Here is an 11,428-nt window from a genome sequence, read left to right on the forward strand (position 1 = left end):
CCCATTCGAGTAAAATCTATGAATATAATGATTCACAATAACCTTACTACTCAAATAAAGGAGGCGCAACAAGGAGTTTTAAAAGAGGGAAATTTAAAGAATGAAATACCCAAAGGATCGGAGAAGCATCTTAATATTCGGGAAGATGGAACCCGGTATAGGGATGAAAGGATTTGGGTACCAAAATTTAGAGATATGAGAGAAATGGTACTTAGAGAAGCTCATAAAACCAGATACTCAATATATCCTGGAACGGGGAAGATGTACAAGGATCTCAAGAAACATTTTTGGTGGCCGGGTATGAAAGCCGATGTTGCTAAATACGTAGGAGAATGTTTGACGTGTTCTAAGGTCAAAGCTGAGCATCAGAAACCATCAGGTCTACTTCAACAACCTGAAATCCCGGAATGGAAATGGGAAAACATTACCATGGATTTCATCACTAAATTTCCAAGGACTGCAAGTGGTTTTGATACTATTTGTGTAATAACCCGACTTTTTCCGTTAACTTTCCGTTAAAAAAACATAACAACCGTTACTTAAAATCTACAATTTTATATGTAAATTTTTTTTTATAATATACTACTATTAATATTGGTTACATTTTTTTTTGAAAACACTACGGTTAGTGAAAACGAAAAAAAAATAAATTTTAAGACAACAAAATGTATGATTATTAATTTTAATAATTAGGTTATATAACAATTGAGTTTTGAAAATCATTTTAATTAAGTAGGATGATGATACTTATATTTTTATTCAACAAGTATTTATACGCGTATTATACGAACGTTTCTAGATATATAGTTTTATACACTAATAATTCAAACTAATAAATGAATTAATAATTCAAATTAATAATTCGGTTTAATAATTCAAACTAATAATTCAGTTTATTATTATAATATTTTATATTATATAATGGATATAAAAATTCGTAACCCACTTGCCAACTACTCCCATAATTTACGTAATACATGACTTATAAACATTATAATTACTCTATCATATAATTTAAATATTATAGTGATATTTAAACATAATCTTAATAATTGACTGGAATTAAATATAAAAGGTTTCGAACAATATACATAGATGTATTTTTTTAAATATAAAATTTATCAATCACAGAAACATGTTAAGGCAAAATACATTGGGTTTTAGATAACAGATAAAAATCTAATAAAAATCTAATATATATATATTTTAGGGATACCCGTAAATGCCATTGATAATTACCCTTGACTATATATTATATCTATATTTCCTTACTATTAAACCCGTGACTACAAAAATTTATAACCCGTGTTTATTTAATATTAAACCCATGATATATCTATACCCGTGACTATAAAGTTAATACCCGTGATATCTATTATTGAGATAGATATTTACCCGTGACTCTGTCTTATCAATATTATCTACATCAGATTCATTTCATCAAACAACTACGTACACAATTTTTCTCTTAAGAACACCCATCTACTATTCATCATCTTCATCGATCTTCTTTCCTCAAAAACACCTTCAAGAAATCACTTGATCATAAAATCGTTTACATATTCGGACTCCTCTCGAAGAGCTCTACACATCTATACTAATAATTTCTTGATTAGGGTAAGTTTGAAAAACTCTAATTTTTGAGTTTTCATGTTTTTGATACATATTAGGGTAGATATAGTGTCTAGTGCTCAAGTCATTGAATATTTACAAATGAAATGGTGTTTAATTGATCATTTGAGTAGTTATAATGAAATTCCATTTTTGAACTGATATGAACTCATTCTTACATGTTAAATACAGTTAATCAAAGTTTATAATTGAATTGCTATCAAAGAGTAGTTAATTTTTCATATAGATATTGCGCGATTTTGATTTCTAGATCAAAAATTGTGATTAATTGATTTTGATTTGAAAATTCGTATTTGATATTGCTAATCTGGAAAAGTTGAGTTTACAATCTGTTCTTGGAATGATAATATTTGAAAAGATCTTGAAAAATTATTAACTTTTCGTTTAGATATCATATGTTTTCGATTTATAGAACTTAAGTTATGAACGATTGAAGTTATGTTTTTGTATGAATAAAGGTGAACGTTTTTGGCATGCTAAATGACATATAACTGATAATATAAGTTCATAGGGTTGTTGGAATTGAAAAACCACTGATATTAGACTCAAGAATAGGGTCGATTCGAATTTTCTTTAGACTTTTACGCTCGTTCAAAGTTTGGTACATGTTAATAAAAATGCTGTTTGATTTCTGAAAACTGCACGAACATAGTTTAACGTATTCTGTAATTGGGGCTATTCTGGGACAAATCAGACTATACGAAAAATTAGGTAGATTCTCCACTTAAAAACGCCGCATCTCCAATTGGCAGTGACTGATTTGGAGTTGCGATGATTTTTCTAAAAATCACAGAAGTTGCTGCTGTAAACCTTGTTTTAAACTTGTGTTTTTGCAAATGTTTCGGGTTATAAAAATAATGACCAATACTTGAGACTTGAAACTTTTTGTATGAACTTAATACACTTATATTAACTATTTCATATAGTGTGGGGTGTTCTAAAGTGGTAATTTTGTATATGTATAAACCATGTAATTTAAACCGTCCGTTTGGACATTTAACCCGTTTAAGCCAAAAAGTGTCAAAATGGGTAACGGGCACCGAGGACACGTCCGATATATCAATTTAAGTAAGTTTGAAGTTTGTAATATTTTAAAAATGATTTTTGACATGTTTTGATCAAAATGGGTATTTATGACCCATTTGAGTCATACGCGTCTACTCTGACCAATATGCGATATTTTGAGGATCAAAGGTATGTAACACGTCTAAAATATCATTTTTAAACTTATGACATGATTTTTACATGTTCAAGTATTATGGTTTGGAATTTGAGTTGTCAATGAAATTTTTTTATTATTTTAGTGAAATTGTCAAAATGACTCTCGGGCTCACTTTGTAGGCTCGTAAATTATAAATGATTAAGCTATGGCGAAAGCTATTAATTGGGTCAGACAGTAGATATGAGATGCTTCAAAATGATATAAGATATGTATGATTTTGTCGAGTCAAAACTAGTTTAAAACGAGCCTGAAAACAGGATGTTGGGGCTGACTTTTAGTTTTGGTAAAGTGTCAAAAATGACTCTTGGGTCTACTTTGCAGACTCGTAAGTTGAAATCAGTTAAGTCTGGATAAAAACTATTAATTGGAATTGAAAGTATTTACGACATGCTTTAAAATGATATATTATATGTATGATTTTGTTTAAGTCTAAACAGGTTTAAAACAAGCGTGAAAATGGGTAATCGTTGCTGATTTTGAACACTTAGCATTTTATCAGCAGTTATACATTTTATCAGCAGTTTATGTTTCGGGAGGCTGTTTTCGCGAGGCCATAACTTTCAAACCGTAACTCCGTTTTTGTCAAATAAACTGTCTATAGAAAGGTGGGATGATATACTTTCCAATGGTCATGACCTAAGATATTATATCAAAGTTGATGGGACCCGGAATCAGCTGCAAAATACCTAAAAAATACATATATGTAAATAATATTTTATCTAAGTAAAAATAGATAACCTAAGTTTGACTTATGTTTGACTATTTGACCAACTTGGGTAATATTATGAGATTGTTTATTTGTCTTGACCATGTTGACTGTGTTTGACTTGCGTTTGACTTACATTTGACTTACTTTGACTTCGGTTGACTTTTGTTGACTTTTGCTAAACTTTGCTAAATTTATGAGTCGGACTTGAGCAATAGGACTATACTTACCCTATGGACCGACCTAGCTTATTAGACACTTATTGACCAACATATGTTCTCTAGGTTGAGGTCTACGGTTACTTTCATTCCGATATTCGGTCACATCTCTGTGATTATTTTCTGAAGTTGTCAGGTGAGTTTCATTTGCTCCCTTTTTAATTGCTTTTACAATATATATTTTTGGGCTGAGAATACATGCGATGCTTTTATAAATGTTTACAAAATAGACACAAGTACTTAAAAATATATTCTATGTTGAGTTGTACCACTGGCATATTTCCCTGTAGCTTGGTAACTACTATTTACATGGTTATTGTAAACGCGTATCCTGTTGATATATCTATCGGGCCTGACAACCCCAACCGGACTGGATGACCAGTATTCAACGGTTGCACAGTACTTCGTTTTGGTGACTACACTTGGTACGGTGTAGTGAGATTTCATAATAAAGGGAATATGCGACGTTGATTAAATGTTAAGTATGGTTACCAAGTGCTCAACCACTTAGAATGCTTTACATACACTTGCGAGTGTATTATGTTTATGATTATGAAATCTTGTGGTCTATTGAAACTATTGATAACGGTTGTTACGATAAACCTGTGAACTCACCAACCTTTTGGTTGACACTTTTAGCATGTTTATTCTCAGGTTTTTCAAAAGTGCTTCCGCTGTCTGCTTGCTATTTGCTCAAGGTGCTGCATGGAGTCTTTTATGCCATATTTTCAAAAAGACATTGCATTCAAATATTATTGTTATAATCTGTTATTAAATAAATTGATGATTTAGTCATTTTGTATAAGTTGTCATATATATTTGGGATATGCCTATATTTTGGTAAACTTTCTATGTATAGAAAGTATTTAAAAAAAAAAATGAAAGCAATATTTTATCAAAACGTATCATATAGAGGTCGAAACCTCACTGTGGGACCGTAAATAACGTACCGCGTCAATAGCGATTTTGGCGGGTCGTTATAATTTGGGTAATAGTTGATCGTCTCACCAAATCAGCACACTTTCTGCCAATAAGAGAAGATGATAAGATGGAGAAGTTAGCATGCCTGTAATTGAAGGAAGTCGTCTCCAGACATGGAATACCAATCTCTATTATCTCTGATAGGGATGGCAGATTTATTTCAAGATTCTGGCAGACATTACAGCAAGCATTAGGAACTCGTCTAGAAATGAGTACTGCCTATCATCCACAAACTGATGGGCAGAGTGAAAGGACGATACAAACACTTGAAGACATGCTACGAGCATGTGTTATTGATTTCGGAAACAGTTGGGATCGACATCTACCGTTAGCAGAATTTTCCTACAACAATAGCTACCATTCAAGCATTGAGATGGCTCCGTTTGAAGCACTTTATGGTAGAAAGTGCAGGTCTCCAATTTTTTGGAGTGAAGCGGGGGATAGACAGATTACGGGTCCGAAGATAATACAAGAAACTACTGAGAAGATCATCCAAATTCAACAACGGTTGAAAACCGCACAAAGTCGACAAAAGAGCTACGCCGACATTAAAAGAAAAGATATAGAATTTGAAATTGGAGAGATGGTCATGCTTAAGGTTGCACCTTGGAAAGGTGTTGTTCGATTTGGTAAACGAGGGAAATTAAATCCAAGGTATATTGGACCATTCAAGATTATTGATCGTGTCGGACCAGTAGCTTACCGACTTGAGTTACCTCAACAACTCGCGGCTGTACATAACACTTTCCATGTTTCGAATTTGAAGAAATGTTTTGCTAAAGAAGATCTCACTATTCCGTTGGACGAAATCCAAATAATGAAAAACTTCAATTCATTGAAGAACCCGTTGAAATAATGGATCGTGAGGTTAAGAGACTTAAACAAAACAAGATACCGATTGTTAAGGTTCGATGGAATGCTCGTAGAGTACCCGAGTTCACCTGGGAACGAGAAGATCAGATGAAGAAGAAGTACCCGCACTTATTTCCAGAAGATGAGCCAACACCTCCAATCGCTTAAAATTTCGGGACGAAATTTATTTAACGGGTAGGTACTGTAGTGACCCGAACTTTTCCGAACCTTTCTATGATTATATGTTTAATGAAAACTATATTTACATGATTAAATGTTTCCAACATGTTAAGCAATCAAACTTGTTAAGACTTGGTTAATTGAAACGGAAATTTTGTAAACGTCTGATTACCCAGTTTGACCAATGATTCACGAACGCTATAAGTTGTATATGACATGATGATATATAAATGAATAAATATATATGTTTAACATGATATAATGATCATCAAGTATCTCATTAAAAATAGTAACAATAAGTTATATACTTAAAAAGGAGACTATTGACGTATGAAACTCGAAACGATACATATAACGATTATCGTTATAACCACGTCTTACTAAATATATATGAAGCATATTAATACATTGTTATATTATATATAACATGATAATATGATAATTAAATATATCATTAAGTGTATTAACAATGAACTACATAAGTAAAAACAAGACTACTAACTTAAGGATTTCGAAACGAGACATATATGTAACAATTATCGTTGTAACGACATTTAAATGTATATATCATATTAAGATATATTAATATATCATAATATCATGATAATATAATAATTTAAAATCTCATTTGATATTATAAACTTTGGGTTAACAACATTTAACAAGATCGTTAACCTAAAGGTCTCAAAACAACACTTACATGTAACGACTAACGATGACTTAACGACTCAGTTAAAATGTATATACATGTAGTGTTTTAATATGTATTCATACACTTTTGAAAGACTTCAAGACACTTATCAAAATACTTCTACTCAACAAAAATGCTTACAATTACATCCTCGTTCAGTTTCATCAACAATTCTACTCGTATGCTCCCGTATTCGTACTCGTACAATACATAGCTTTTAGATGTATGTACTATTGGTATATACACTCCAATTATCAGCTCTTAGCAGCCCATGTGAGTCACCTAACACATGTGGGAACCATAATTTGGTAACTAGCATGAAATATCTCATAAAATTACAAAAATATGAGTAATCATTCATGACTTATTTACATGAAAACAAAATTACATATCCTTTATATCTAATCCATACACCAACGACCAAAAACACCTACAAACACTTTCATTCTTCAATTTTATTCATCTAATTGATCTCTCTCAAGTTCTATATTCAAGTTCTAAGTGTTCTTCATAAATTCTACAAGTTCTAGTTTCATAAAATCAAAAATACTTTCAAGTTTGCTAGCTCACTTCCAATCTTGTAAGGTGATCATCCAACCTCAAGAAATCTTTGTTTCTTACAGTAGGTTATCATTCTAATACAAGGTAATAATCATATTCAAACTTTGGTTCAATTTCTATAACTATAACAATCTTATTTCAAGTGATGATCTTACTTGAACTTGTTTTCGTGTCATGATTCTGCTTCAAGAACTTCGAGCCATCCAAGGATCCGTTGAAGCTAGATCAATTTTTCTATTTTCCAGTAGGTTTATCCAAGAAACTTAAGATAGTAATGATGTTCATAACATCATTCAATTCATACATAAAAAGCTATCATATTCGAAGTGGTAAACTAGTAATCACTAGAACATAGTTTAGTTAATTCTAAACTTGTTCGCATATAAAGTTAATTCGTCTAACTACACTTTTAAAATCAACTATACACATGATATATATCTATATGATATGCTAACTTAATGATTTAAAACCCGGAAACACGATAAACACCATAAAACCGAATTTACGCCGTCGTAGTTACAACCGGGGGCTGTTTTGGTTTGGATAATTAAAAACTATGAAAAACTTTGATTTAAAAGCTATACTTCTGGAAAAATGATTTTTCTTATGAACATGAAATCATATCCAAAAATCATGGTTAAACTCACAGTGAAAGTATGTTTTTCAAAACAGTCATCAAGATGTCGTTCTTTCGACGGAAATGACTACCTCTTTCAAAAACGACTTGTAACTTATATTTCCGACTATAAACCTATACCGTTTATGTTTAGTTTTATAAATTCAAGTTCAATACGAATCCGTGGCCGCTTAAATCACTCAAAACGGATTAGAAACGAAGAAATGGAGAGCAAAAAAAAATTGGTAAAAACTACTCATTTTAGCTACGTGAAAATTGGTAACAAATTTATTCCAACCATAACTTAATCAACTTGTATTGTATATTATGTAATCTTGAGATACCATAGACACGTATACAATGTTTCGACCTATCATGTCGACACATCTATATATATTTTGGAACAACCATAGACACTCTATATGTGAATGTTGGAGTTAGCTATACAGGGTTGAGGTTGATTTCAAAATATATATAGTTTGAGTTGTGATCAATACTGAGATATGTATACACTGGGTCGTGGATTGATTCAAGATAATATATATCGTTTTATTTCTGTACATCTAACTGTGGACAACTAGTTGTAGGTTACTAACGAGGACAGCTGACTTAATAAACTTAAAACATCAAAATGTATTAAAAGTGTTGTAAATATATTTTGAACATACTTTGATATATATGTACATATTTGTTATAGGTTTGTGAATCGACCAGTGGCCAAGTCTTACTTCCCGACGAAGTAAAAAATCTGTGAAAGTGAGTTATAGTCCCACTTTTAAAATCTAATATTTTTGGGATGAGAATACATGCAGGTTTTATAAATGATTTACAAAATAGACACAAGTACGTGAAACTACATTCTATGGTTGAATTATCGAAATCGAATATGCCCCTTTTTATTAAGTCTGGTAATCTAAGAATTAGGGAACAGACACCCTAATTGACGCGAATCCTAAAGATAGATCTATTGGGCCTAACAAACCCCATCCAAAGTACCGGATGCTTTAGTACTTCTAAATTTATATCATATCCGAAGGGTGTCCCGGAATGATGGGGATATTCTTAAATATGCATCTTGTTAATGTCGGTTACCAGGTGTTCACCATAGGAATGATTTTTATCTCTATGTATGGGATGTGTATTGAAATATGAAATCTTGTGGTCTATTATTATGATTTGATAATATATAGGTTAAACCTATAACTCACCAACATTTTTGTTGACGTTTTAAGCATGTTTATTCTCAAGTGATTATTAAGAGCTTCCGCTGTCGCATACTTAAATAAGGACGAGATTTGGAGTCCATGCTTGTATGATATTGTATAAAAACTGCATTCAAGAAACTTATTTCGTTGTAACATATTTGTATTGTAAACCATTATGTAATGGTCGCGTGTAAACAGGATATGTTAGATTATCATTATTTGATAATCTACGTAAAGCTTTTTAAACCTTTATTGATGAAATAAAGGTTATGGTTTGTTTTAAAATGAATGCAGTCTTTGAAAAACGTCTCATATAGAGGTCAAAACCTCGCAATGAAATCAATTAATATGGGACGTTTTTAATCAATAAGAACGGGACATTTCAGAAGCATGGTACCCACATTTCTTTAATTTTGTATATGTCATTGAACCATCTAATTTCATGCAATTTATAGTCATCAATCAATGATTTCCAACAAGTCTCAAACTTTTCAGGTGTTTGTTATTGATTCCAGAAAATTAAATTCATACGATCCCTAAAATTAGGAGTATCATACAATTCGTGGCCAACCTAAAAATTATAAAACTAACATAAAAAAGTTGAAAAAAGGCAAGTAATAAAAAGTAAGAAAACAAAAAGTTAAAAACATAAAACCTTATCACGCAGCTTGGAACTTATATGCCACATGCACAATCAGTGTTTTGTATGTTTAAATTTCAAATCAATAGCCTCTTTCATTGCAGGATCATGATCGGTAACAACTAATGAAGGTTCATTCCCAAAAGTTTTCAAGAAACAGTCTAGAAACCAGTTAAACAATTCAATACTTTCACCAGTAAGTAGAGCAGCACCAAAACACACAAGTTTCTTATGATTATCAATTCCAGTAAGAGTAACAAACACCATCTTGTCCCTGACATACAATTTAACATAAATAATAATAATATTACACACATTGAATGTTAACAGAATAAATTAATAAAAATAAAAGTAAAGACTTACTTGTTTGTCTTGTAAGTTTCATCAAAAGACACGATATCACCAAACTCTTGATAATTAACTTTAGAGACATAATCAGACCAGAATACTCCAAGTAAAGTACCATCATTACTACATTTATACTCGCAAGTGAAGTTTGGTAAAACTTCTTGCTTTCGAAGAATATTCTCTATAAAAATGTGTGCATCACTTTCACCTACATACCGATTCATGTCAAGCCTAAAGTTTTGAAAATCAACAGAAGAAGGACCAACCAGACTAAAACCACCATTAAGATCTGAGATAATGTTATAAGCTGTAGTAGCACCAACATTAGTTTTAGTATTTAAATCAAACAACATTTGCGCGTCGCTAAACCAATCCTTCTATTTATCTTCATTTGCTGTCTATTACCTTCAGAAACTAACTTATGATTGTGACCTTCATAGAACTTCAAAATCATCACCTTATCACGAACTAACTTACATTTAAGAGATGCAGAACAACCAGTCTTGATTGTGGAAACTTTACGAATAAGAGGTTTTTTTTTTCTTCTTTCTTTTCTTCCTTTTATCAGCTTTAGAAAGTTCAACATTAGATTCACCATTACCATCAACATCAACTTCTGAGTCACCTTCAACATCACCTTCTACACCACCTTCAACTGAATCTTTAACGATAGGTAGATTAAAATCTACAAGAGAATCATAGGCGAGATGCCTAGAAGTACCGGATCTATTACACCTAAAAAGCTTGTAAGTAACAATCCCAGCTGCATTTCTATTTTGCGAAGATCTTTTAGTATCAAATCCACCAGCCTCGCCATAGGACTCATAAAACAACTGACATGCATCATACGATTGAAATAAAGTACCAATAACAGGTTTCAAATGATCAGGAACAACATGTAAATATTCTTGTGAACCATCAACACTTTCTCTAATTATTGAAGAAATATCAAGTTGTTCAACAATTGCTCCAGAACCTAAAAATATAAAATATTGATCATGCAATGTTATTAGCAATATAATTATTATTGGTGAACAGAAACATATCATAAACCCTAAAAAATAATAAAAAAAGAAAAGAAAATATATAATAATAATAATAAACATATGTAATGTTCATAAGCAAATCATGTATTGAAATCAGAAAAAAAATAAGTCACATTAAAACGTGCAGGGCATGTAATGTTTTTAGAAAAATATTTATCATTGATGAACATAAACATTACATAAACCATAAAATAAAAAGAAACAGCAGACAATAGATAATAATATTCATCATATATAATATTCATAAGAAAATAAAGTATTAAAAGCAGGAAAACCAAGTCACATTAATAAATGCAATGCATGTAATGTTATTAAAAATATTCATTATTAATGCACTGAAACATAACATAAACCCTAAAATAGAAGCAAACAACAGAAAACAAATAACAGATAGTAATATTGATCATACGTAAAGAAAATTAAAAAATAATGAATGTAAATCAGAAAACACGTACATTCAGCATCAGACTGTGCAGAATCGAAACCAGATGAAGCAGCGACAGAAGTAGAACCTTTAACACGAGAGGTAG

At 31.3% G+C, this 11,428-nt stretch overlaps 1 protein-coding gene across 1 annotated transcript; it reads right to left on the reverse strand.

The window, feature by feature from the left end:
• Positions 1-9,558: 9,558 nt before the first annotated feature.
• On the reverse strand, positions 9,559-10,205 carry LOC139840899 (protein FAR1-RELATED SEQUENCE 5-like). Its single transcript, XM_071831140.1, has 2 exons — positions 9,868-10,205; positions 9,559-9,778 (listed from the first exon to the last, which is right to left on the reverse strand). The coding sequence occupies exons 1-2, from the start codon at positions 10,203-10,205 to the stop codon at positions 9,559-9,561; spliced, it is 558 nt and encodes a 185-aa protein (XP_071687241.1).
• Between the last annotated feature and the right edge of the window lie 1,223 nt (positions 10,206-11,428).

Source organism: Rutidosis leptorrhynchoides, chromosome 4, assembly GCF_046630445.1.
Source record: "Rutidosis leptorrhynchoides isolate AG116_Rl617_1_P2 chromosome 4, CSIRO_AGI_Rlap_v1, whole genome shotgun sequence".
Classification (NCBI taxonomy): Eukaryota; Viridiplantae; Streptophyta; class Magnoliopsida; order Asterales; family Asteraceae; genus Rutidosis; species Rutidosis leptorrhynchoides.

Excerpts from the sequence above, each read along its gene's own strand:
- LOC139840899 (XM_071831140.1), bottom strand. The coding sequence starts at position 10,205 with ATGTTGTTTGATTTAAATACTAAAACTAATGTTGGTGCTACTACAGCT. Across the intron at positions 9,779-9,867 it reads GAAACTTACAAGACAAACAA|GGACAAGATGGTGTTTGTTA; the intron begins GTAAGTCTTTAC and ends ATTGTATGTCAG.